General features: G+C 38.6%; 1 protein-coding gene across 1 annotated transcript; it reads left to right on the top strand.

The window, feature by feature from the left end:
• Window positions 1-158: 158 nt before the first annotated feature.
• On the top strand, window positions 159-27915 carry SLFN12 (schlafen family member 12). The gene is made up of 4 exons (XM_050762319.1): window positions 159-233; window positions 10041-11119; window positions 12387-12494; window positions 27072-27915. The coding sequence occupies exons 2-4, from the start codon at window positions 10081-10083 to the stop codon at window positions 27665-27667; spliced, it is 1743 nt and encodes a 580-aa protein (XP_050618276.1). The 5' UTR covers window positions 159-233; window positions 10041-10080; the 3' UTR covers window positions 27668-27915.

Here is a 27915-nt window from a genome sequence, read left to right as displayed (position 1 = left end):
GGGAAACCTTTAGAGGGTATTAAACCCCGGGAAATTCTGAAACCGGGCTCTTGAGAGCCCCTATCCTCCGGCCTGCTCCCACCCCGTGGAATGCACTTTCGTTTTCAATAAATCTCTGCTTTTGTTGCTTCATTCTTTCCTTGCTTTGTTTGTGTTTGTCCAATTCTTTGTTCAACACGCCAAGAACCTGGACGCTCTTCACTGGTAACATATTTTGGCAAGCCAGCCAGGAGGTAAGCCCGAAGTCTGGGATTTATTTTTCTTCTTTCCCTTTTCCTTTCTGCTCCATACAGGGGAATCTCTCTCTTTTTCTTTTCCTTTCCAACTTGGGATCCTTGGTGGGCAGCGCCTAGACACGCAGGCGACTGCAGGTTTCTGGCCAGGGGCTACTCTCCAGTGCTGCCTCGAAGGCCAAGGCGTGAATGGGGATAGTTGCCCTGCCCAGAAGCAGGAAGGACTTTTAAAATTTATTTATTTATTTATTTATTTATTTATTTATTATACTTTAAGTTCTAGGGTACACGTGCACCACATGCAGGTTTGTTACATATGTATACATGTGCCATGTTGGTGTGCTGCATTTACATTAGGTATATCTCCTAATGCCATCCCTCTCCACCCCCCCTCCCCACAATAGGCCCCGGTGTGTGATGTTCCCCTTCCTGTGTCCAAGTGATCTCATTGTTCAATTCCCACCTATGAGTGAGAACATGTGGTGTTTGATTTTCTGTTCTTGCGATAGTTTGCTGAGAATGATGGTTTCCAGCTGCACCCATGTCCCTGCAAAGGACTCGAACTCATCCTGTTTTATGGCTGCATAGTATTTCATGGTGTATATGTGCCACATTTTCTTAATCCAGTCTGTCATTGATGGACATTTGGGTTGATTCCAAGTCTTTGCTATTGTGAATAGTGCCGCAATAAACATATGTGTGCATGTGTCTTTTCTGTCTTTTCTGGTTGTGGTCCCTGATCCCTATGTGTGACACAGCTTCTCCAGGGCGAACTCACACGTGTTTCAGGTGACTTAAACCTTCTTTCCTTGTGTTAAATTCTTCCCTTCCCCTACTCTACTGGCTAAGGACAAAAGAAGCCCACCTAGCCTCCATTTCCTATTATTAAAGTTCATGGCTATCACTCTAGTGGAATGGGAACCATGGGAAAGCATGGGCTTATCAAATTATAAGGATGCTAGAAGTCAAGGCCTTCATCCAGAGACAAAAGGAAATCTCATAGTAGGCCATTGCCTCTGGAGGGAAAACATGTAAAGTGGCACTGGTGCTCACCTAAGGTCAGAGACATCTGATGCTCTAAGATTGGACCCTAAAGGGGGATGCTGTGGGGGATCCTCTGGACCTCAGCCTCTCCAAGGGGGATTCCTTTGGTAGAGGTTCTTAGGCCTAGTACTAAGCCCTCCTTAGAATTTTCTCTTGCAGTTGTAATACTGTTTGGCCCCAATATTGTTTGGAATCTGGAGTTTGCAGTTGAATAGGAAAGTGGGAGGGGTTTGCATGTGTGCAGGCTCTTGTGCTGCTGTTCTTAAGCAGGGGGTCTGGTTGGCGCTGTTTGGCCCCAGTGTTCTTTGAAGTCTGAGGAAGTTTGACTTTTAAAAATCAAGCTACCATGGAAACTGTTGACTTATAAATTGCGAAAGTAGTTTATAACCAATGTTTGGTTTTTCAAATTCATATTCCTGGGAAGACAATCAAAGCTTCAGGTACATTTGGCTACCCGATGGGCCATTAAGCATTTACAAAGGGGTTTTGTTCAATGTCATTTTCAATGCATGTTTTCTTGTTGTATAAAAATTTTTACCATGATTATGCTACAGTGTACTTTCACCAGGTAAAGAGAGTTTTTTTATGGTTCACTGAGAACAATTAACCCCTTCACAATGTAAAACCCATAGGTTAGATGTTTTCAGAACATCTACTGTTAAGGCCGTAGTTACACAACAGACTTTAAATTCTTTTGAGAAAGTTATGATAGAATTGACCGAACAGAGAAGTATCTGTGCAACTGCTGGCACTTGGAGTCTATGGAGAAATACATTAAATGAAGATTAAGAGATTCAGTTGTAGGGGATTAATGAAGAGATTGTTTACTTAAGTTAGTAGATTCTTTATTTAGTTCATTATTTGATCTATTTAATTTTAGATGGTTTGGTTTATGGGGACCCTGGGCAAGGAGCATCCTCCAGACTCTCAGTATTATCCTCCCAATAGTCATCATAATAATAGGCTCCCTGGTGCGCTGTATTCTCTCAAAGGTTTTCAATGTTTGCATGCAGCCATCTCTAGAATGTCAAATGGTCTCTCTTCAACTGGAATGGTAAGAAGTGAAATAAATATGCGATCATGAGGACACCGTAACCTATGAATGATATGCTGAGACTGGAAACCCAAAATGATGGTAACTGAGAGCAGCGCTAAGGCCTTACGTTTTGGTTACACGCTCACCTAAGTGAGAACCTGAACAAAAAGGGGGAATTTTTAAAAACAAAATTATGAGAGGCCAGTGTTTTGGACTGAGCTCATGTGCTAGGCCCCAACGGATCAAACCAAACCAAAATGGAGTTGCTCATTCTAAGACTTTAAGGAAACACACAGATCCTAGAACAGACCAAGTTTTTGTTTTTCTCCTGCAAACAGAATGTTTCAGTGACCAGCACAACCTCCACCGGTAACATTTTCCTGTCTCTGTAGCAACTTCTGTCAAAACTGCAGGCTGTTGAGGACTTAGGAATGGTGGACTTGGAAGCTATAGGTTGGGTGGAACTTTTGCTCCTGCATGGGCTGGGGAGCACCTGAAAGAGCTGTGGGACCAGTGAGCCGGGGATCTGCAGTGTTCGAGCAGAGCTAGAGAGGCAGGGAGGGCAGAGTGCTCTATGGTCAGGCTGGGCTTGGTGGGTGTCCAGAGCTCCCAGGGTTGCCCATCCTCCTGGAGTCCTGAACATGCGGGGAGTTGGGGAATAGGTTCTTTAGATGAAACGTGACCAGGCACTGACGAACTTCATTGCTAGATCCTAAAAGAAAAACCAAGCACCCTCACACTCTGCTGGTTTATCATCTGGAAGGTGGGAAGGATGAGAGCAGTGCTGTCCTGAACTAAATGCAAAGTGACATCCTAGGAGGGCAAAGAGTTCTTACAACTTCTGTCCCACCCTGTGTGCAGTTCCTACTAACCTGCTGTTCTGACATAACTCTAAGGAGGTCTGAATGCCGTCTCCTTTCCCATTAAAGAGAGTCAACAACATAGCCTAAATAGTGAGTGCAGGTCTGATAGAATTTCCCCTATAGTCAAAAGTATAAAGGATTTCAGTGGAAACATCTAACCTGTAAACCTAGACCCAAAGTTTAAGGGAGGCCAGTAAGTTTTAGGCCCTAGGGATTTGGTAAGCTCAATCCCCAGCTAATTTTTTAAGGAGTGTGTTCCAGATGTATGCTTGAAGGCAGTGATTTTGAACTATGGAAAGTTTTACACAGCTGCAGGTGTTGGACTGGGGTGGCCAGGATCCCAGGCTAGTCCACAAGCACTGGGTCCTCTATAAGGTGGCTCAACTGCAGCTCCCATGGGTTCCAAGTTTCCCAGTGGTATGGGCACCCTCCTTAATCAATCTGAGGGTGAGATGTGATTTCTGTGATGTAGACAGTGCAAAAACGTGGGTTGGGAGGAAAGGGGACAGGATTCTAGTTACAGAGGCTGCAAAAAGAATTGGGGAGCAGAGGCTGCTTGGTGAGGCATTACCAGAAAATTGTAGGACTGGGGCTGTGTGCCTGGCTAGAAGCAGAACTGATTCTCCTGCAGCCTTTATGGGTAGAGATGGAGAATCTCTTCTGTCTGATCAACAGGGAAGGGACTTGCCTTTGGGGCAGCCTCGTGTGTAAGAAATGTGAAGAAATTGGGTCTAAAGAACACAAATTGTGCTATAATACTATGGAGAAAGCTCAGCATGGCAGAGATATACATCTTCCTCTGCTTTCTTGCGTAATTATGCCATATTGAGACTATTATTGAGTTTTAAATTTAAACTTCAATGATTGTGCTTACCTGGCTTCACTGTTGTTCAACTACCAGGAGTCAAGTCCTCCTCCCTTAGATTCTCTTTTTTTGGAATCTCTCTGGGTCATGTTCAAATGCTTTCTTCTATGGACCCAGGCCCAGGGAGCCTATTTGAATGAATGCTAGGTCCAATATCTCTTAGAAGGCAGCCCTCTCTTGGTTCCCTCTGAGTTTTCAGGAAACACTGAGGGAAAGATGCTGCTTTCTAATAGCTTTTATACCACATCCTCTTCCCCCTAAAAGGTACAGGGCAAAGTGCTGTAATCACCACTAAGATAAATTTGCTAGAGAAAAATCTGACACAATTATTTGGGAAAATATTTGACAATATATATCAAAATCTTTAAACTTTTTGTCACTTAATACAGTAATTTAACTTTTACGAACTTCTGTCTCTCTCTGTGTGTACATATACACTCTATATACTTACATAATTTCAGGTTAATTATGTACCTAAGCCACAAGTTCAAGTATAACCTTATGTTTCACCATGAACCTTTATTTCCACAGATTCAGACTCTTTCTTCTCTTACATAATTTTTCCCCTTCAAGGTTCTATTTCTTATATCCTGAAATCTGGCTTCTTTTCTGTCTGCCTCTTCTGGCCTCCCATACTCGATTTAACCATCTTTATATATATCTGAACCGTATCTGTATATATAATTGAAGCGCTTTGCCAGGGCACTCTTAGACTCAATGAAAATTAGACTATGTGATTAGCATACCCAAGCATTGAAATAACAGAGTCAAGATTCTAGTACAATTATATTGAATGATTGAAAGCAACTTCAATGTTCAGTTGTAGGGTAGTAGTTAAATAATGGTACATTAATACCATGCACGAAATTATGCAGTTAATAAGGTTTTTAAATAATAGCTAATTATTATTTTGCAAAACTGATTGTATATACTATATTGATATATGGAAAAGCAAGATTCAAATTGTATATTTTAGTTTTGGGCAGTATGGCCTACCATGACCAACTCTCTCACTGCAAAAAGGTCCTCATACTGCTAAAATGTGAAATAATAGAAATGCAGCTTACATCCCCAACTTATTTTATGAAGCTACTTGATTTGCATTACCTGTCAACAAGAATAGGAGAAAGGGACATCGTGGGTACAAAATCTTAAAAATATTATCTAATTGCATTTAATATAAAGAAATGGTGACAGGAATGATGCCAGAAAAATAGTGGATTAGGAAGCTTCAACTCTGTTTCTCCATGGAAACATCAAAAGCAACCCAAAACTGACTGAACTAACAACAAAGATCTGTTGCAACTAAATGAATGCCCGAGCAAGAAAAAGCAACATTCAAAGCTGTAGGCAATTTCATGATGTTTTTATTCACCCTTACCCAACCTTTTGCCCTGCGTGGCAAGGTCTTAGTCTTGAGGAGGCAGCATCACTGCTCCTAGTTTCCTCCCTGGAACTGATGGGGCATAGTAAAACTTATTTTCAATGTTGTAACCTGTCTGGGGACTGCCTGAGGGATTCATTTCTGTATCCCCTAACTCAGATCTCAAGTGAGGAGAAGTGACAGCCACTGCTCAGGAAAGCTGCAAGGAGACTATGGACCCCCAGATGTCTTAGGCAAGAGATTATAGCTAGAGACATAGAATAACCATCTAAGGCTCACAAGAGGAGCTGGGGTGAGATTCTTTGGGAAATTAAGACATTCAAAAGCAGCCATGTATGTAGAGGAATCAAGAAAGCCCCACTCAATCCAGGCAGGACAAATGCTCAGAAAAGACCTGAGAAGACCTTAAACTTTTTCCTCAAGCTGATCCCTAAGATCAGAGTATACTTAGCCAATCATTGAAGGTTTGCCTTGCCATAGCATTTGTCTGCAAAGACTATGAGAGATCACTGTTTTTTCAAATACCCAGTTTCCAACAAAAATTCATAAAGCATACACACAACAGAAAAATATGATCTATCCAAAAGAAGAAAGTAAATTGGCAGAACACGTCTCTGAGGAAGGCCAGATACCACACATATTAGACAAAGATTTTAAAACAACGTTCTTAATATCCACATGCAGAAAATGAAATTAGACCCTCATCTCACACCAAATACAAAAATCAACTCAAAATCGATTAAAGACTTAGATGTAAGAGTTGAAACTATAAAACTACTAGAAGAAAATATATTAAAAAGATCCAAGACGTTGGCCTGGGCAGTGATGTTTTGGATGTCATCCCAATGGCGCACAGGCAATGAAAGCAAATGTAGACAAATGGGATTACATCACACTAAAAAGCTTCTGCATAACAAAGCAAAAACATCAACAGAGTAAAACAATAAGCTATAGAATGAAAGAAAATATTTGTAAACCATAGATCTGATAAGAGGTTAATATCCAAAATATATAAGAAACTCAAACAACTCAATAGTAAGAAAAAAACAGATTAAAAAATGGGCAAAGGATCTGAATGACATTTCTCAAGAGAAGACATTCTAATGGACAACAGATATACGAAATAATGCTCAACATTACTAATCATCAGGAAAATGCAAATTAAAACCACAATTGGAAATCACCTCACACATGTTAAAATGGCTATTACAAAAAAGACAAGAGATAAAAAGAGATGGCGAAGATGTAGAGAAAAGAGAACCCTTGCACACTATTGGTAGGAATTTAAACTAGCATAGCCATTATGGAAAATAGTATGGAGGTTTCTGAAGAAAAAAAAGAAAGAAAGAAAAAGAAGGAAAATAACCACCATACGATTCAGCAACCTCACTCCTGATAAATATCCAGAGGGAATGAAATCAATCTATCAAAGAGATATCTGTACTCTCATGTCTATTGCAGCATTATTCACAATAGGCAAAATATGGAAGCAACCTAAGTGTTCACCAACAGATGAACGGATAAAGAAAAAGTGGTACATAGAGATAATAAAATACTGGTTAGCCTTGGCCGGGCGCGGTGGCTCAAGCCTGTAATCCCAGCACTTTGGGAGGCCGAGACGGGCGGATCACGAGGTCAGGAGATCGAGACCATCCTGACTGACACGGTGAAACCCCGTCTCTACTAAAAAATACAAAAAACTAGCCGGGCGAGGTGGCGGGCGCCTGTAGTCCCAGCTACTCAGGAGGCTGAGGCAGGAGAATGGCGTGAACCCGGGAGGCAGAGCTTGCAGTGAGCCGAGATCTGGCCACTGCACTCCAGCCTGGGCGGCAGAGCGAGACTCCGTCTCAAAAAAAAAAAAAAAAAAAAAAAAAAAAAAATACTGGTTAGCCTTAAGAAAAAGAAGGAAATCCTGTCATTTTTGATAACGTGGATGAATCTGGAGGACATTATGTTAAGTGAAATAAGCCAAGCAGAGAAAGACAAATACTGCATGATTTCACTTATTTGTAGAATCTATCAAAGTTAAACTCATAGAAATATACAGTAGAATAGTGGTTACTGGGGAAAGATGGGCTTTGGGGAAATGTTGGTTAAAGGATACAAAATGTCAGTTAGATAGGAGGAATAAGTTCAAGAGCTCTATTGTACAATATGATAACTATAGTTAACAATATATTGTATTCTTTATTATTTATTTATTTATTTATTTATTTATTTGGAGATAGGGTCTTTCTCTGTTGCCCAAGCTGGAGTGCAGTGCCATGATCATAGCTTACTGCAGCCTTGAACTCCTGGATTCAAGTGATCCTCCCACCTCAGCCTTTTAAGTAGCTGGGACCATAGGCACAAATCACTGTGCCCAGCCAATTCTGATTTTATTTTATTTTACTTTTCTGTAGAGATGTGGTCTTGTTTTGTTGTCCAGGCTGGTCTTGAACTCTTGGCTTCAAGCAATCCTCCCACCTCAGTCTCCCAAAGTGCTTAGATTATAGGCATGCGCCACTGTGCTAGGCCTGTATTCTTGAAAGTTGCTAAAACAGTAGCAATATTCACCAGAAAAATGATAAGTCTGTGAAGTAGTGCATATGGTAGTTAGCTCAACATAGCCATTCCACAGTATATACATGTTTCAAAAAAACACATTGCAAATGATCAATATATAGGATTTTATTTATAAATTAATAAAACAAAAAACAAACACTGTCTTAAATATCTTCAAAGAGCTAAGAGAAAACATGGACAAAGAACTAAAGGATTCAACCCCAACTGTCCAAATAGTTTGGGGCTCCAATGTTAACATTGTTTACATGTGATCAGGAATTTATATGGACACAGGTGGTATCCACAACCTTAGCTGAGTATCTGCATGATATTGGTCTAGCAGTGGACAGGAATATTCTGATCCCCTTTACATTCCTTTTCTAGTATAGTAATTACAACCTATGATGGACTTTATTCTTAATTGTCTCTATGCCACTTGGAAAACCTACACTTCTTAAGTTAAACTTCTTAACTTAAAAGTTATACTTAAGTTACACTTAAAAAAAGTTAAACTTAAGTTATGCTTCTTAACTTAAAAGTTACACTTAAGTTACACTTTAAAAAAGTTATAAAAAAGTTACACTTTGGCTGGGCACAGTGGCTCACGCCTGTAATCCCAGCACTTTGGGAGGCTGAGGGGGGCGGATCATGAGGTCAGGAGATCAAGACCATTCTGGTTGACACGGTGAAACCCCGTCTCTACCAAAAATACAAAAAATTAGCTGCGCATGGTGGCAGGCGCCTGTAGTCCCAGCTACTTGGGAGGCTGAGGCAGGAGAATGGAGTGAACCCTGGAGGCAGAGCTTGCAGTGAGCCAAGATCGCGCCACTGCACTCCAGCCTGGGCAACACAGCCAGACTCCATCTCAAAAAAAAAAAAAAAAAAACCAAAAACAAACAAACAAACAAACCAAAAAACCTTCTTAACCTAAAAGTGACACTTAAGTTACACTTAAAAAAAAGTTGAACTTAAGTTACACTTCTTAACCTAAAACTTTCCATTTAGAGCAACGCAGTGATCCCAATAGATTTTAAGGGAACAGAGCTAATGGATTAGGGATACACAGACTAAAGCACACTGTCTTAATTTGTTTAGGCTGCCATAACAAAATACCACAAACTGGGTGGCTTACAAGTAACAGAAATTTATGACTCACAGTTCTGGAGGCTGAGAAGTTCAAGATTAAGATGCCGGCACTGCTGGGTTCTGGTGAGGGCCCTTTTCGTGTCGCAGACTGCCTACTTTCTTGCTATGTTCTCACATAGTGGAAGGGATGAGCTAGTGTTCTGGGGTCCTTTTTAGGAGAGCACTAATCTCATTCATGAGGGCTTCACCCTCGTAACTTGATCACCTCCCAAAAACCTCATCACCTTGGGAGTTAGAATTTCAACATATGAATTTTGGGGGAACACAAACATTCAAAGCGTAGCACAGGTGTTTTGTATATAAGAATTTTCCTTATTGAAAATATGCGAATATTAGATTTTAAAAAGGCACAATGACTTAGCCCACTTTGCTTAAGATCAATGGCCAAAATTTGTAAATCTAATTCATTCTTACAAGAAGGAAAAATAATTAACATGACATATTGCTGGATGTCGTTAGACCTTAACTGGAAATCTTCCAAAAGATTTATCACCATAAGTGGAGATAATTAAGGTAAAAGCTGAAATTGTTAAAATAAAAAGAAAAGTAGAAATAATATGTATAACTAAAGCCTGGTTCACTGAGAAGATAAAAACATAGACTCACTCCAGGTGTTGTTTAAGAAAAGGAGAGAGAAAACAGGTTGTACAATATTAGGGACTAGAAAGGAGAAAAAGGCAGATAAAGAGATTACATAATTAGAATACATTATATAAAACTATAGTAACAAATATGAAAATTCAGTAGGAGTACAATTATAGTCTTAGCTCAAAATTTGTCAGTTTTCAGTTTCTTCATACCCATATACTTACCAGTCTAGTGGAATATATACTGCACAGGATTTTTTTTTGCATTTGCCTCATAATACAGAATTTGCTATCTTTCTAGTTCAGGTCCTATTCTAATGGCTCTGTCTATTTTACAGAAAAGGATTTCTGCTTGGACACTGCATAGCTGCTGGGAAAATGAACGTCAGTATTGATTTGGAAACGAATTATGCCGAATGGGTTCTAGATGTGGGAAGAGTCACTCTTGGAGAGAACAACAGGAAGAAAATGAAGGACAGTAAACTGAGAAAAAAGCAGAATGAAAGTGTCTCACGAGCTGTGTGTGCTCTGCTGAATTCTGGAGGGGGAGTGATCAAGGCTGAAATTGAGAATGAAGACTATAGTTATACAAAAGATGGAATAGGACTAGATTTGGAACATTCTTTTAGTAACATGCTGTTATTTGTTCCTGAGTACTTAGACTTCATGCAGAATGGTAATTACTTTCTGATTTTTGTGAAGTCATGGAGCGTGAACACCTCTGGTCTGCGGATTACCACCTTGAGCTCCAATTTGTACAAAAGAGATATAACGTCTACAAAAGTCATGAATGCTGCTGCTGCACTGCAGTTCCTCAAAGACACGAAAAAGACTAGACGGAGATTGTACTTAAGACCGGAATTGGTGGTAAGGAGGCCCCGTGTTGATATACAAGAAGAAAGTAACATGAAGGCCTTGGCTGGGATCTTTTTTGACAGAACAGAACTTGATCGGGAAGAAAAATTGACCTTTACCGAATCCACACATGTTGAAATTAAAAACTTCTCGACAGAAAAGTTGTTACAACGAATTAAAGAGATTCTCCCTCAGTATGTTTCTGCATTTGCAAATACTGATGGAGGATATTTGTTCATTGGTGTAAATGAAGATAAAGAAATAATTGGCTTTAAAGCAGAGATGAGTGACCTCGATAAGTTAGAAAGAGAAATTGAAAAGTCCATTAAGAAGATGCCTGTGCATCACTTCTGTATGGAGAAGAAGAACATAAATTATTCATGCAAATTCCTTGAAGTATATGATAAAGGAAGTCTTTGTGGATATGTCTGTGCACTCAGAGTGGAGCGCTTCTGCTGTGCAGTGTTTGCTAAAGAGCCTGATTCCTGGCATGTGAAAGATAACCGTGTGATGCAGTTGACCAGGAAGGAATGGATCCAGTTCATGGTGGAGGCTGAACCAAGTTGAGAGCGGGGGATTCGCAACAGAAATGCATTTGGCTTGGGTGGCAGGGAGGTTTTCTCTTTGGGATTTGGGGCAAGATCAATAGTCCTCAAATTTCAGCACCTAATCTATTAATCTCTGGTGGATACGGTCAATAGTTCCCTGCCTCGGCCGGGTGCAGTGGCTCACGCCTGTAATCCCAGCACTTTGGGAAGCCGAGGCGGGCAGATGACCGGGTCAGGAGACACAGACCATCCTGGCTAACATGGTGAAACCCCGTTTCTACTAAAAATACAAAAAATTAGCAGGGTGTGATGGCACGTGCCTGTAGTCCCAGCTACTCAGTAGGCTGAGGCAGGAAAATCGCTTGAAGCCAGGTGGCGGAGGTTGCAGTGAGCCGAGATTGCGCCACTGCACTCCAGCCTGGGCAACAGAGCAAGACTCTGTCTCAAAAAAAAAAAAAAAAAAAAAAAAAAGCTTCCCTACCTCTCGTTTTCTTCTACACCCTTAGAAGAAGATAGATATTTCATAAAATAAGCACATGATCTACTTTTAGTAGCCCTACCTGGTGCAAAGATCCAGTTAAACCCGGAAGTTTCTTCCCTACCACGTCTTTACTAGCTTTGAAGGAAAACCCGTTTAATCCTTTTCCTTTTTGTTTCTGAGCTCTATTTCAGTAAGTAACCATTGCTTTCTTTCAGGAACACTTGCCTCTTTTACGTACTTGCTCCTTCATGTTTCTTGTTCCCTTTCTGTTTATTTCCTATAAAATTGCTTCCTTTTTCTTCTCACATTTGTGAGCCAAATGGTAGCCCTAATTTGTACCAATAAGGAAGGAATCATGCTGGTATTTTTATCTGGTTTTGGAAAAAGAAACCCTCAAATGAAATTGTACCAGTACTAGCAACTTATAAAATGTCTGAAAATGTAAACTTCTTCCTCAGAATCTGCACAAAAGTCCGCTTTCCTTCACTAGCCATCACGTCTCATTTTAACTGCTTTAAAAATAAACCCAATTATATGGTAATGTATTAAATACTATTAATGCATTTTTACTGTGAATTTTCATTCGAAATATACAGTGTGTCAGTGGCAACAAAAGTTAATTTTGCAATTTGTATCTGACCTAAGAATCTAACCACAATATCTAACGTTAATATTTTGTTTTTTTTTCCAAAAACAAAATCAGTTACAAATAGACTTTTAATATATAATACTATGCATTCGTTAGTTGGGGTCTCCCTTCTGCCAAATTAAGCATGTGATTTTCTTTTTTGTTTTCTAAGAATTTTCCAGGTCATATGAAGAGCTGATCTCTCAAATAAATATGTCATCACCTACTCCCCACAGTTGGCCTCATTTGGAAGGGCAACGGCAGACACATCACCGTCCAGGTAGTTTCATTCTGGCTTCTTCGGATTTGCTGGTGTGGCTGTATTCAAACCTCTTTCTCTTCAAACCAGCTCAGTCTTGAAATTTGTTCTGAAAGCACATTCTTGTGTTTATGGGAATTCTTTGTTGTTTTAAGTCATTGAATCTGTCCAATTCTATTTCTTCATATTTGGGTTAGAATTTTCTTGGTGCAATACAAACTCATTTCCTTGAAAGTAAGAGCAACCCAAGTCAGTTTAGTTTAAACAAACAAAAAAAGGAAGCATATATATAATGTCACTGAACAGTCTAGATTGAGGCCCACCTTCAGGCATGGCTATGGTCAGTTACTGAAGAAATGCCGTCAGTACTCAGGATCTCTGACTGATCTTTTTTTGTCGTTGTTGTTGATGATGGGCAATTGAGCTATTTCCTGCTTTCTGCTACATGAACACTGTTACCTTGAACATTCTTAGTCTTCTAGCGCATATGTGCAAGATTTTCTCTTGGGTGCCTAAGTAGGAGTAGAATTGCTGGCTCAGGAGGTGTGTGAATATTCGAGTAATAAGATAATGCCAAATTGTTTTGAAAGTAGATAGGTCATGTTACTGCCATCAGCAATATATTAGAAATGCCACATCTTCTCCAATTGTCAAATTTTTCTTATTTACGCTTCTCCTTCTCTTAACCTCCTTCTTCTCAATCAAATGCGTATAAAATGGTATCTCTTTGTAATGTGTGTTTCCCTGTTATTGATTAGGTTGAGCATCTCTCCATACACTTACTGGCCATATATATTTCATCTTTGTGCAGTGTCTATTTTGTCTTTGCCCATTTTTCTAATAAGCTTTGTCTTTTTCTTACTGATTTATAGGAGTAATTTAGAGATTCTAGAATGAAATCCTCTTTTAGTCATAGGTATTAACGATTACCAATGTCTTCTCCAAGCTGGTGGCTTGCATTTTTTCTTTTCTTAATGTATACTCTCATAAGTAGTCATTTTAAATTTTAATGTAGGCAAAACTATCATTTAAAATGTTGTGGTTTACTGCTCTTTGCGCCTTGCTTAAGAGATCCTTCGATACCCCAGGATTATAAAGATATTTCTTTTAATTTTCTCCTACAAATTTTAAAGTTTTGCACTCAACATGTAATATGTAAATACACAATCCAGAGGTGGGTGGATAACTTGAGGCCAAGAGACCAGCCTGGCCAACATGGTGAAGCTGTGTCTCTACTAAAATACAAAAATTAGCCAGGGGTGGTGGTATACACCTGTAGACCCAGCTACTCAGGAGACTGAGGCATAAGAATCGCTTGAATCCAGGAGGCGGAGGTTGTAGTGGGCTGAGATCACACCACTGCACTCCAACCTGGGCAACAGTGTGAGACCTTGTCTAAAATAAATAAATAAATAAATAAATACACAATTCATCTATTCAATAGACAGTATGTAGCATGCTATTTCATTTTATTCCGTGTGGATAACCACTTTCCCAGCTGCAATACTGAAAAGTCTCACTTTCACCATGATATGCCATGCCACCCTCAGCATATTACTAAGTACAATTCACCTTTGAACAAACCTGTATGCAGTCGAAAGTCTGTGTATAGCTTTTGACTTTCCAAAAAGTTAACTACTAATAGCCTACTTTTGACCCAAAGCCTTACCAATAATGTAGTCAATTAACACATATTTTGTGTATGTATCATACACTATATTCTTACAAAGTAAGCTAGAGAAAAGAAAATGTTATTAAGAAAGTCATAAGAAAGAGGAAATATATTTTCTATCCATTAGGTGTAAGAGGATCATTTAAAGGTCTTCATACTCAATGTCTTCACGTTGTGTAGGCTGAGGAAGAGAAGGGTTGGTCTTGCTATCTCAGGGTGGCAGAGGTGGAAGAAGATCCCGGCGTAAGTGGATCCATGCAGTTCAAACCCATGTTGTTCAAGGATCAACTGTATATCTATAGATAACCCTCTTTTTAGAATCTTTATTATGTTTCCTTGACCAAGTCGTCTGTCCCTGCCATTGTAATGTTATACTAAGTATTGACATCTGGTAGGGTAAGCCCTTTAGGTTTTCTTTGAGCGTGTCTTGGCAATTTTTAGTCATTTAATCTTCTATACACATTATAGAATATGCTCAAGTGCCAAAAAAAAATTCTTTTGGGATTTTGATTTGCATTTACAGTGCATCTCTAGATAGATTTGGGAAGAAATGGCATATTTATATCAGTAAGTTGTATCCTTGAGCATAGGAAATCTTTCTACTTATTTATATCTTCTTTATTGCCTTTATAGTTTCATAAATTTCTGTGTACACGTTTTGTACACCTTTTATTACACTCATGTCTAGGTTCCTTAATTTTTGTTGTAAAGATATTTTTCTTTAAAAGTTACATTTTCTTGTTTATTGCTGACGTGTAGAAATGCAGTTGATTTTTACATAATGAGTTGATATAAGGCCACATTGTTAGGTTTCCTTATTATTTTAAATAATTTGTCCACAGATTATTTACATTTTGTATAAACAAATATGCAGATCATAAAATGTTTTGTCTTTTCCTTTCCAGCCTTTATGCCTTTAATGTCTTTTTTTCTTGTCCTAATGAACTGATGAAGACTTTTAGACAATTCTTAATGCAAGTAGTCTTAGTTCAGATTTTAAAGAGAGTATGTCTATGGCTTTCCCATTTAAAGTGAGGTTTGCCCAACATGGAACATGTGTACCTATGTAACAAACCTGCACATTGTGCACATGTACCCCAGAACTTAAAGTATAATAAAAAATAAAAATAAATTGAGGTTTGCCTTAAGTACTTTGAATATACTATTATCAGCCTAAGGAAGTTTAATGATATTTCTAGTTTACTAAATGTTTTTTCTTTTTTTACATGGATGAATACTGAATTTTATCGAACACATTTTCTACTTCTGTTGACATGATTATATGTTTTTCCCTTTAATATGTTGATTGGCAAATGATGTTTAATATTTTCTATTAAGCCATTTTTGCATTCCGGGAACCAACTCAGTTGGGTCTTGCAGTATTATCTTTTTTACTCATTTTTATTTAGCTGCTAATTCTTAATTTAGAATTTCTGCATCTAAATCCATGAGTGACAAGGTCTAAGGGTAGTTTTCTCTCTTTGTCTAGTATTTGTATTAAAATTGTGCTGAACTCAGAATGAGTTGGGGATTATTTCCTCTTTTTCAATCCTTTGAAAAAATTTATATGAGATTAGAATGATATGCTTGATATTGTGGTGGAATTTGCCTGTACAATAGTTTGTCTTCCCTATGTGGGAAGACTCCTAGTTCTTTTTTGAATCAGGAACTGGCTCTGTCACCCAGGCTGAAGTGTAGTGGTGTGATCATGGCTCACTGTAGCTTCAAGTTCTTGGGCTCAAGTGATCCACCTGCCTCAGCCTATCAAGGCGCTAGGATTACAGGCTTGAGCCATTGTGCCTGACATATTTCTGGTTTTTTAATAAAAGGATTGCCTACACTTTCTGTTTCCTTTGGTGTTAATTTTGATAAGATATTTTTAAGGAATCCTAAATTCAATAGCTGGCATCTCAATATTAGTCTGACTTATATTTCAGATACTTATTTCAGGCTATTTTTATTTTCTTGTGAGAACAAAGCAGATTGGTTTCAAAAATTTATTTATTTTGTGTAGTGAGTGCTTTTCCTAGGTATCTTATATGTTAATTTTTAAAATATTTATTTCACTAGTTTTTGGGGAATAGGTGGTTTATGGTTACATGAATAAGTTCTTTAGTGGTGACTTCTGAAATTTTGGTGCAGCTATCACCCGAGCAATGTACACTGTACCCAATGTGTAGTCTTTTGTCCCTCATTCCCCTCCCACTCTTCCCCTTGAGTCCCCAAAGTCTGTATCATTCTTAGTCTTTGTGTCCTCATGACCTAGCTCCCACTTATAAGTAAGAATATTTGATATTTGGTTTTCCATTCCTGAGTTACTTCACTTAGAATGATGGTCTCCAATCCCATTCAGGTTGCTGCGAATGCCATTATTTCATTCCTTTATATGACTGATAATATTCCATGGTGTATATATACCACATTTTCTTTATCCACTTGATGGTTGATGGGCATAGGCCGGTTCCATATTTTTGGAATTGGAAATTGTGCTGCTATAAATGTGTGTATAAAGGTCTTTTTCATATAATGACTTATCTTCCTCTGGGTAGATACCCAGCAGTGGGACTGCTGGAGCAAATGGTAGTTCTACTTTTAATTCCTTAATGAACCTCCATACTTTTTTCCATAGTGGTTGTAATAGCTTACATTCACATTAGCAGTATAAAAGATTTCCCTTTTCAGTGCACACGTGCCAACATCTATTATTTTTTGACTTTTAATTACGGCCATTCTTGCAGGTGTAAGATAGTCTCATTGTGGTCTTAATTTTCATTTCCCTGATCATTAGTGATGTCGAGCATATTTTCATGTTTGTTGGCCATTTGTATATCTTCTTTTGAGAATTGTCTATTCATATCCGTTGCCCACTTTTTGATGGGATTCTTTGTCTTTTTCTTGCTGATTTGTTTGAGTTCCTCATAGATTCTGGATATCAGTCATTTGTCAGATGCATAGGTTGCAAATATTTTCTCCCATTCTGTGGATTGTCTTTTTATCCTGCTATTTCTTTTGCTGTGCAGAAGACTTTTAGTTTAATTATGTCTCATCTATTTATTTTTGTTTTTGTTATATTTGCTTTTGGGTTCTCGGTTATGAACTCTTTGCCTATGACTAGAATTGTTTTTCTGATGTTATCTTCTAGAATTTTTATGGTTTCAGGTCTTAGATTTAAGTATTTGATTCATGTTGAGTTGGTTTTTGTGTAAGGTGAGAGATGAGGATCTGGTTTCATTCTTCTACATGTGGCTTGCCAATTATCCCAGCACCATTTTTTGCATGGGGTGTCATTTCCCCACTTTGTTTTTGCTTGCTTTGTTGAAGATCCAATTGAACTGCAAGCATTAGGCTTTCTTTCAGAGTTCCCTATTCTATTCCATTGGTCTACATGTCTATTTTTATACCAGAACCATGCTGTTATGGTAACTATAACTTTGTAGTATAGTTTGAAATCAGGTAATGTGATGCCTCCAGATTTGTTCTTTTTGCTTAGTCTTGCTTTTGCTATGTGCACTCTTTTTTGGTGCCATAGAAATTTTAGGATTGTTTTTTCTAGTTCTGTGAATGATTATGGTATTTTGATGGGAATTGCATTGATGTAGATTGCTTTTGTCAGTATGGTCATTTTCACAATATTGATTCTACCTATCCATGAGCATGGGATGTGTTTCCATTTGTTTGTTTCATCTATGATTTCTTTTAGCACGGTTTTGTAGTTTTCCGTTTAGAGATCTTTCACCTCCTTGGCTAGGTATATTGCTAAGTATTTTATTTTATTTTGCAGCTGTTGTAGTAGGGATTGAGTTTTTGATTTGATTCTCAGCTTGATCACTGTTGCTGTATAGCAGTGCTAATTTGTGTACATTGGTTTTGTATCTTGAAACTTAATTGAATTCATTTATCAGATCTAGGAGCTTTTTGGATGAGTCTTTAGGGTTTTCTAGGTATACAATCATTTTTCTATCAAAAATGACATGGGAATTTTGATAGGGTTTTCATTGAATCTGTAGCTTACTTTGGGTAGTTTGGGCATTTTAACAATATGATTTTTTCAATCCATGAACACAAGCTATCTTTCCATTTATTTGTGTCTTTTCCAATTTCCTTCATCAGCATTTTATAGATATCAGCATAGAGATCTTTCATCTCCTTGATAACATTTATTATCAAGTATTTTTTGTAGCTATTATAAATGGGAGTATGTTCTTGATTTCTTTTTAGGATAATTTTTTGTTAGTGTATGGAAATGCTACTGATTTTTGTATTCTGAAAATTTACTGAATTCTTTTATTTGTTCTGATTATTTTTTTGGTGGCATCTTTAAGGTTTTCTATATATAAGTTCACATTGTGGACAAACTGTGACAATTTAATTTCCTATTTTCCAATTTGGATCCTTTTTATTTCTTTTTCTTCCCTAATTGCCCTGGCTAGGACTTCCATATTGAATAGAAGTGGTGAAATGGGCATCCTTGTTTTGTTCCTGATCTTAGATGAAAAGCTTTCAACATTTCACCACTGGGTATGAAGTTAGCTGTAGGTTTTTTATATATGGTCTTTGCTGTGTTGAGGTGCATTCCTTCTACATCTAATTGGTTGAGAGGTTTTTTAAAATTACAGAATGCTGAATTTTGTCAAATGCTTTTTCTGTATCCATTAATATGAACATACAGTTTTTGCCCTTCATTTTATTAATGTGGTATATCACATTTATTGATTTTCACATGTTATACCGTGCTTGCATCCCAAGGATAAATCCCACTTATTATGGGATTTTCTTTTCTTTTTCTCTTTCTTTCTTTCTTTTCTTTCTTTCTTTCTTTCTTTCTTTCTTTCTTTCTTTCTTTCTTTCTTTCTTTCTTTCTTTCTTTCTTTCTTTCTTTCTTTCTTTCTTTCTTTCTTTCTTTCTTTCTTTTAGACATGGTTTTGCTCTTGTTACCCAGGTTGCAGTGCAATGGCACTATCTTGGTACCCTGCAACCTCCACCTCCTGAGTTCAAGCGATTCTCTTACTTCAGCCTCCTGAGTAGCTGGGATTATAGGTGCCTGCCACCATCTCTGGCTAATTTTATGTATTTTTAGTAGAGACAGGGTTTCACCATGTTGGCCAGGCTGGTCTTGAACCCCTGACCTCAGGTGATCCACCCGCCTCGGCCTCCCAAAGTACTGGGATTACAGGTGTGAGCCACTGCACCCAGCTGAATGATCCTTTATTTATTTATTTATTTTTTATTATACTTTAAGTTCTAGGGTACATGTGCACAATGTGCAAGTTTGTTACATATGTATACATGTGCCATGCTGGTGTGCTGCCCATCAACTCATCAGCACCCATCAACTCGTCATTTATATCAGTTATAACTCCCAATGCCATCCCTCCAGCCTCCCCTCTCCCCATAATAGGCACCGGTGTGTGATGTTCCCCTTCCCATGTCCAAGTGATCTCATTGTTCAATTCCTTCCTATAAGTGAGAATATGCGGTGCTTGATTTTCTGTTCTTGCCTAAGTTTGCTCAGAATGATGGTTTCCAGCTTCATCCATGTCCCTACAAAGGACACGAACTCATCCTTTTTTATGGCTGCATAGTATTCCATGGTGTATATGTACCACATTTTCTTAATCCAGTCTGTCACTGATGGACATTTGGGTTGATTCCAAGTCTTTGCTGTTGTGAATACTGCCGCAATAAACATACGTGTGCATGTGTCTTTATAGCAGCATGATTTATAATCCTTTGTGTATATACCCAGTAATGCAATGGCTGGGTCATATGGTATTTCTAGTTCTAGATCCTTGAGGAATCACCATACTGTTTTCCACAATGACTGAACTAGTTTATAATCCCACCAACAGTGTAAAAGTGTTCCTATTTCTCCACATCCTCTCCAGCACCTGTTGTTTCCTGACTTTTTAATGATTGCCATTCTAACTGCTGTGAGATGGTCTCTCATTGTGGTTTTGATTTGCATTTCTCTGATGGCCAGTGATGACAAACATTTTTTCATGTGTCTGTTGGCTGTATGAATGTCTTCTTTTGGGAAATGTCTGTTCATATCCTTTGCCCACTTTTTGATGGGGTTGTTTGTTTTTTTCTTGTAAATTTGTTTGGGTTCTTTGTAGGTTCTGGATATTAGCCCTTTGTCAGATGAGTAGATTGCAAAAATTTTCTCCCATTCTGTAGGTTGCCTGTTCACTCTGATGGTAGTTTCTTTTGCTGTGCAGAAGCGTTTTAGTTTAATTAGATCCCATTTGTCAATTTTGGCTTTTGTTGCCATTGCTTTTGGTGTTTTAGACATGAAGTCCTTGCCCATGCCTATGTCCTGAATGGTATTACCTAGGTTTTCTTCTAAGGTTTTTGATGGTATTAGGTCTAACATTTAAGTCTCTAATCCATCTTGAATTAATTTTCATATAAGGAGTAAGGAAAGTATCCAGTTTCAGCTTTCTGCTTATGGCTAGCCAATTTTCCCAGCACCATTTATTAAATAGGTAATCCTCTCCCCATTTCCTGTTTTTGTCAGGTTTGTCAAAGATCAGATGGCTATAGATGTGTGGTATTATTTCTGAGGGCTCTGTTGTGTTCCATTGGTCTATATCTCTGTTTTGGTACCAGTACCATGCGGTTTTGGTTACTGTAGCCTTGTAATATAGTTTGAAGTTAGGTAGTGTGATGTGTCCAGCTTTGTTCTTTTGACTTAGGATTATCTTGGCAATGCAGGCTCTTTTTTGGTTCCATATGAACTTTAAAGCAGTTTTTTTCCAATTCTGTGAAGAAAGTCATTGGTAGCTTAATGGGGATGGCATTGAATCTATAAATTACCTTGGGCAGTATGGCCTTTTTCATGATATTGAGTCTTCCTATCCATGAGCATGGTATGTTCTTCCATTTGTTTGTGTCCTCTTTTATTTCACTGAGCCGTGGTTTGTAGTTCTCCTTGAAGAGGTCCTTTACATCCCTTGTAAGTTGGATTCCTAGGTATTTTATTCTCTTTGAAGCAACTGTGAATGGAAGTTCATTCATGATTTGGCTCTCTGTTTGTCTGTTACTGGTGTATAAGAATGCTTGTGATTTTTGCACATTAATTTTGTATCCTGAGACTTTGCTGAAGTTGCTTACCAGCTTAAGGAGATTTGGGACTGAGATGATGGGTTTTTCTAAATATACAATCATGTCATCTGCGAACAGGGACAATTTGACTTCTTTTCCTAACTGAATACCCTTGATTTCTTTCTCTTGCCTGATTGCCCTGGCCAGAACATTCAACACTATGTTGAATAGGAGTGGTGAGAGAGGGCATCCCTGTCTTGTGCCAGTTTTCAAAGGGAATGCTTCCAGTTTTTGCCCATTCAGTATGATATTGGCTGTGGGTTTGTCATAAATAGCTCTTATTATTTTGAGATACGTTCCATCAATACCGAATTTATTGAGAGTTTTTAGCATGAAGGGCTGTTGCATTTTGTCAAAGGCCTTTTCTGCATCTATTGAGATAATCATGTGGTTTTTGTCTTTGCTTTTGTTTATTGGCTGGATTACATTTATTGATTTGCATATGTTGAACCAGCCTTGCATCCCAGGGATGAAGCCCACTTGATCATGGTGGATAAGCTTTTTGATGTGCTGCTGGATTCAGTTTGCCAGTATTTTATTGAGGATTTTTGCATCGATGTTCATCAGGGATATTTGGTCTAAAATTCTCTTTTTTTGTTGTGTCTCTGCCAGGTTTTGGTATCAGGATGATGTTGGCCTCATAAAATGAGTTAGGGAGGATTCCCTCTTTTTCTATTGATTGGAATAGTTTCAGAAGGAATGATACCAGCTCCTTGTACCTCTGGTAGAATTCGGCTGTGAATCCGTTTGGTCCTGGACTTTTTTGGTTGGTAGACTATTAATTATTGCCTCAGTTTCAGAGCCTGCTATTGGTCTATTCAGGGATTAAACTTCTTCCTGGTTTAGTCTTGGGAGAGTGTAAGTGTTCAGGAAATTATCCATTTCTTCTAGGTTTTCTAGTTTATTTGCATAGAGGTGTTTACAGTATTCTCTGATGGTAGTTTGTATTTCTGTGGGGTCAGTGGTGATATCCCCTTTATCATTTTTTATTGCATCTATTTGATTCTTCTCTCTTTTCTTCTTTATTAGTCTTGCTAGCAGTCTATCAATTTTGTTGATCTTTTCAAAATACCAACTCCTCGATTCATTGATTTTTTGGAGGGTTTTTTGTGTGTCTCTATCTCCTTCAGTTCTGCTCTGATCTTAGTTATTTCTAGCCTTCTGCTAGCTTTTGAATGTGTTTGCTCTTGCTTCTCTAGTTCTTTTAATTGTGATGTTAGGGTGTCAATTTTAGATCTTTCCAGCTTTCTCTCATGTGAATTTAGTGCTATAAATTTCCCTCCTCACACCGTTTAAATGTGTCCCAGAGATTCTGGTATGTTGTATCGTTGTTCTCATTGGTTTCAAAGAACATCTTTATCTCTGCCTTCATTTTGTTATGTACCCACTAGTCATTAAGGAGCAGGTTGTTCAGTTTCCATGTAGTTGAGCAGTTTTTATTGAGTTTCTTAGTCCTGAGTTCTAGTTTGATTGCACTGTGGTCTGAGAGACAGTTTGTTATAATTTCTGTTCTTTTACATTTGCTGAGGAGTGCTTTACTTCCAACCATGTGGTCAGTTTTGGAATAAGTGTGATGTGGTGCTGAGAAGAATGTATATTCTGTTGATTTGCGGTGGAGAGTTCTGTAGATGTCTATTAGGTCCGCTTGGTGCAGAGTTGAGTTCAATTCCTGGATATCCTTGTTAACTTTCTGTCTCGTTGATCTGTCTAATGTTGACAGTGGGGTGTTGAAGTCTTCCATTATTATTGTGTGGGAGTCTAAGTCTCTTTGTAGGTCTCTAAGGACTTGCTTTATGAATCTGGGTGCTCCTGTATTGGGTGCATATATATTTAGGATAGTTAGCTCTTCCTGTTGAATTGATCCCTTTGCCATTATGTAATGACCTTCTTTCTCTCTTTTGATCTTTGTTGGTTTAAAGTCTGTTTTATCAGAGACTAGAATTGCAACCCCTGCTTTTTTTTGTTCTCCATTTGCTTGGTAGATCTTCCTCCATCCCTTTATTTTGAGCCTATGTGTGTCTCTGCATGTGAGATGGGTCTCCTGAATACAGCAGACTGATGGGTCTTGACTCTTTATCCAATTTGCCGGTCTGTGTCTTTTAATTGGACCATTTAGTCCATTTACATTTAAGGTTAATATTGTTATGTGTGAACTTGATCCTGTCATTGTGATATTAGCTGGTTATTTTGCTCGTTAGTTGATGCAGTTTTTTCCTAGCATCGATGGTCTTTACATTTTGGCATGTTTTTGCAATGGCTGGTACCAGTTGTTCCTTTCCATGTTTAGTGCTTCCTTCAGGGTCTCTTGTAGGGCAAGCCTGGTGGTGACAAAATCTCTAAGCAGTGGCTTGTCTGTAAGGATTTTATTTCTCCTTCACTTATGAAACTTAGTTTGGCTGGATATGAAATTCTGGGTTGAAAATTCTTTTCTTTAAGAATGTTGAATATTGGCCCCCACTCTCTTCTGGCTTGGAGAGTTTCTGCTGAGAGATCTGCTGTTAGTCTGATGGACTTCCCTTTGTGGGTAACCCGACCTTTCTCTCTGGCTGCCCTTAACATTTTTTCCTTCATTTCAACTTTGGTGAATCTGACAATTATGTGTCTTGGAGTTGCTGTTCTTGAGGAGTATCTTTGTGGCGTTCTCTGTATTTCCTGAATTTGAATGTTGGCCTGCCTTACTAGGTTGGGGAAGTTCTCCTGGATGATATCCTGAAGAGTGTTTTGCAACTTGGTTCCATTTTCCCCCTCACTTTCAGGCACCCCAATCAGACATAGATTTGGTCTTTTCACATAATCCCATATTTCTTGGAGGCTTTGTTCTTTTCTTTTTCCTCTTTTTTCTCTAGACTTCTCTTCTGACTTCATTTCGTTCACTTGATCTTCAATCATTGATACTCTTTCTTCCAGTTGATCGAGTCGGTTACTGAAGCTTGTGCGTTTGTCATGTATTTCTCGTGTCATGTTTTTTTATCTCTGTCAGTTCGTTTATGGTCTTCTCTGCATTGATTATTCTAGTTATCCGTTCTTCCATTCTTTTTTCAAGATTTTTAGTTTCTTTGCACGGGTTACATAGTTCCTTCTTTAGCTCTGAGAAGTTTGATCGACCAAAGCCTTCTTCTCTCAACTTGTCAAAGTCATTCTCCATCCAGCTTTGATCCATTGCTGGCGATGAGCTGCATTCCTCTGAAGGGGGAGATGCGCTCTGATTTTTTGAATTTCCAGCTTTTCTGCACTGCTTTTTTCCCATCTTTGTGGTTTTATCTACTTTTGGTCTTTGATGACAGTGATGAACTGATGGGGTTTTGGTGTGGGTGTCCTTTCTGTTTGTTAGTTTTCCTTCTAACTGTCAGGACCCTCAGCTGTAGGTCTGTTGGAGATTGCTTGAGGTCAACTCCAGACTCTGTTTGTCTGGTTATCAGCAGCAGAGGCTGCAGAAGATAGAATATTGCTGAACAGTGAGTGTTGCTGTCTGATTCTTGCTCTGGAAGCTTTGTCTCAGGGATGTACCCCACCATGTGAGGTGTGAGGTGTCTGTCTGCACCTAGTGGGGGATGTCTCCCAGTTAGGCTACTCAGGGATCAGGGACCCACTTGAGCAGGCAGTCTGTCGGTTCTCAGATCTCATCCTCCATGCTGGAAGATCCACTGCTCTCCTCAAAGCTGTCAGACAGGGTCATTTACCTCTGCTGAGGTTTCTGCTGCTGTTTGTTTAACTATGCCCTGTCCCCAGAGATGGAGTCTACAGAGACAGGCAGGCCCCCTTGAGCTGCGGTGGGCTCCACCCAGTTTGAGCTTCCTGGCAGCTTTGTTTACCTACTTAAGCCTCAGCAATGGTGGGCGCCCTTCCCCGAGCCTTGCTGCCGCCTTGCAGTTAGATCTCAGGCTGCTGTGCTAGCAATGAGGGAGGCTCTGTGGGCATGGGACCCGCCCAACCAGGTGTGGGATATAATCTCCTGGTGTGCCGTTTGCTAAGACCCTTGGTAAAGTGCAGTATTTGGGTGGGAGTTACCTGATTTTCCAGGTGTTGTGTGTCTCAGTTTCCCTTGGCTAGAAAAAGGGATTCCCTTCCCCCTTGCACTTCCCAGGTGAGGCGATGGCTCGCCCTACTTCAGCTCTTGCTGGTTGGGCTGCACCAGCTGACCACTACCGATTGTCCGGCACTCCCCAGTGAGATGAACCTGGTACCTCCGTTGAAAATGCAGAAATCACCTGTCCTCTGTGTCACTCGCGCTGGGGGCTGGAGGCTGGAGCTGCTCCTATTCGGCCACCTTGCTCCAGGATCCTGAATGATCCTTTTAATGTGCTGTTGTATTTGGTTTGCTAGTATTTTGTTGAGAATTTTTGCATCTAGTTTCATCAGTGATATCGGCCTGTAATTTTCTTTTTTATGTGGTGTCCTTGCCTGACTTCATGATCAGGGTAACGTTAACCTCATAAAATGAGTTTGGAAGTATGTCCTCCTCTTCAATTTTTTGGAAGAGTTTGAGAAGGATTGGTATACTCTTGTATTTGTGAGCCATATCTTTAATCAACTTTGAAAAAACTATAATTGTTTATCTCTTCAAATATTGCTTATCTTAGTTTTCTCTCCTTTCTCTTTGTGGGACTCATATTATAAATTTTCTAGAATTTTGACAGTTTCTGACATGTCTCTTATCTTCTGTTTTTACCTTTTTTTTTTTTTTTTTTTCATTGAGTTTGAGTTCGGACTTTTGCTACCATCCTGTCTTCCTATTGATTAGTCCTGTTTTCTGCTATGCTCTGTCTGCTGTTAAACATTATCAAACAAGTTCTTAATACCACATACTGTGTTTTTCAGTTAAGGAATATCCACACAATTTTTATTCATCAATTTTAGTTTTTCTAAGCCTGTAAAAGAATAAAGACGTCTTCATCTTTTCGTCTTTTTATTATTTTTTTTGTTTTTAAATATATTACAGTTATTTTAAAGTCTCTTTTTGATAATGACAATATCTGAAGCACTTGTCAGTCTTTTTCTCTGATCTGATTTTTCTCCTGTTTTCTAGTAATTCATTCTGATTTTTATTGTCTCTCAATTTTTCATTGTATCATGGATTACAAATTGTAGAGACTTTGATAGATATTACCTCTCTCCAAAAACGGCTATATTTACTTCTGGCAGGTCGATAGAGTACCACCCATTGCTTTTATTCCTTTGAAGATTTTTAAAATGCTTTTCTAGGTATAATAGTTTTTAATTTTGCCCTTACTACCAGATCATGGCTTTTCTAGTGCCGTAATGTCTCTGGTGTTTACCAAGATCCCTCCATTCTTTTGGGACTGGAATTTTTGTCTGTGGTTCCTGAGCATCATGAGGCTGAAGAAACTTACATTCAGCTCTTTAGTCTCCCAGTTGATATTTTCTTCTGTGTTTCCAGCATCTCACCTGTATTAGCCAATGAGTTCAGGGAAATTAGTGCATAGACTTTGGCTTCTCTGCAGTTTCATTTTCTCTGAGATTTTACTTCTCATATTCCAGCTCTTCTTACTTCTTTTCCTCAGAAATAATAAGACTGATTATTTCCCCTTGGACTTTATTTACCTATGCCATGATATGGAAAATCTACTTGGGGAAAAAGCAGGAGTGAATGTGAAGCGACTTCCTGTGTTTCACATCTATTAAAGACTGTGGCACTTCAAATCCTGCTTTTATTTGCGCTTTCTAGTTCTTTAAATTATTGTTTGATATATTTTATACAACGTTTACAGTGTTTTTGATGGTCTTTTACAAGCTACTTTGCTATGGCTTAAACGGGAAGTTCCTACTGTTTTATAATTTATTATCATTATTTCCTTATTTAGGGCTATCAGGAAGGATAACATACACTCCAGAAAACCTTTGCAGAAAACTGTTCTTACAACATGAAGGACTTCAGCAATTAATATATGAAGAAATGGGCTCTGTCAGTAAGGGCTCACTAATTTTCTCTAGGAGCTGGTCTTTGGATCTGGGCTTGCAAGAGAACAACAAAGTCCTCTGTGATGCTCTTCTGATTTCCCAGGACAAGCCTCCAGTCCTATACACCTTCCACATGGTACAGGATGAGGAGTTTAAAGGCTATTCTACACAAACTGCCCTAACCTTAAAGCAGAAGCTGGGACAAATTGGTGGTTACACAAAAAAAGTGTGTGTCATGACAAAGATCTTCTACTTGAGCCCTGAAGGCAAGACAAGCTGCCAGTATGATTTAAGGTTGCAAGTAATTTACCCTGAATCCTACTATTTTACAAGCACTCAAACAAGGAAAGACTTGCTGAAAGCCCTTTTTAAAGCCTTAAAGAGACTTGAGTCTGTGAGAGACCAGTTTGCCTTTGCCAGTGTCTCCCAGATAATCAGTATAGATTGCTTTCAGAAGAATGATAAAAAGATGTTTAAATATTGTCGAATGCTCACCTGATGGAAGATGGACTGGGCTACTGAGATATTTTTCATTATATATTTGATAACATTCTCTAATTCTGTGAAAATAGTCTTTGAAAACTTTGCAAGTTAAGCAACTTGATGTGATGTTGGAAAATTGGGTTTAGCCTATCTTCACTTCTCAGATATTGTTTGAGGGATATTAGGAAAATTAATTTGTTAACTAGTCTGTGCACAGTATTACTCTGAATGTAGTTCCTGAATAAATTTTCTTCCATGCTTGAA

This window comes from Macaca thibetana, chromosome 16 (genome assembly GCF_024542745.1).
Source record: "Macaca thibetana thibetana isolate TM-01 chromosome 16, ASM2454274v1, whole genome shotgun sequence".
Taxonomy (NCBI): domain Eukaryota; kingdom Metazoa; phylum Chordata; class Mammalia; order Primates; family Cercopithecidae; genus Macaca; species Macaca thibetana.
Note: the sequence above shows the minus strand (reverse complement) of the source record. Positions and strands in the feature narration are given on the sequence as shown.

Bases quoted from the DNA above. Each gene is read 5' to 3' on its own strand.
- SLFN12 (XM_050762319.1), top strand. From the start codon at position 10,081: ATGAACGTCAGTATTGATTTGGAAACGAATTATGCCGAATGGGTTCTA. The intron at 11,120-12,386 runs GTTGAGAGCGGG...TTGTTTTCTAAG, and splicing joins CATGGTGGAGGCTGAACCAA to AATTTTCCAGGTCATATGAA. The intron at 12,495-27,071 runs GTAGTTTCATTC...TTCCTTATTTAG, and splicing joins GCAGACACATCACCGTCCAG to GGCTATCAGGAAGGATAACA.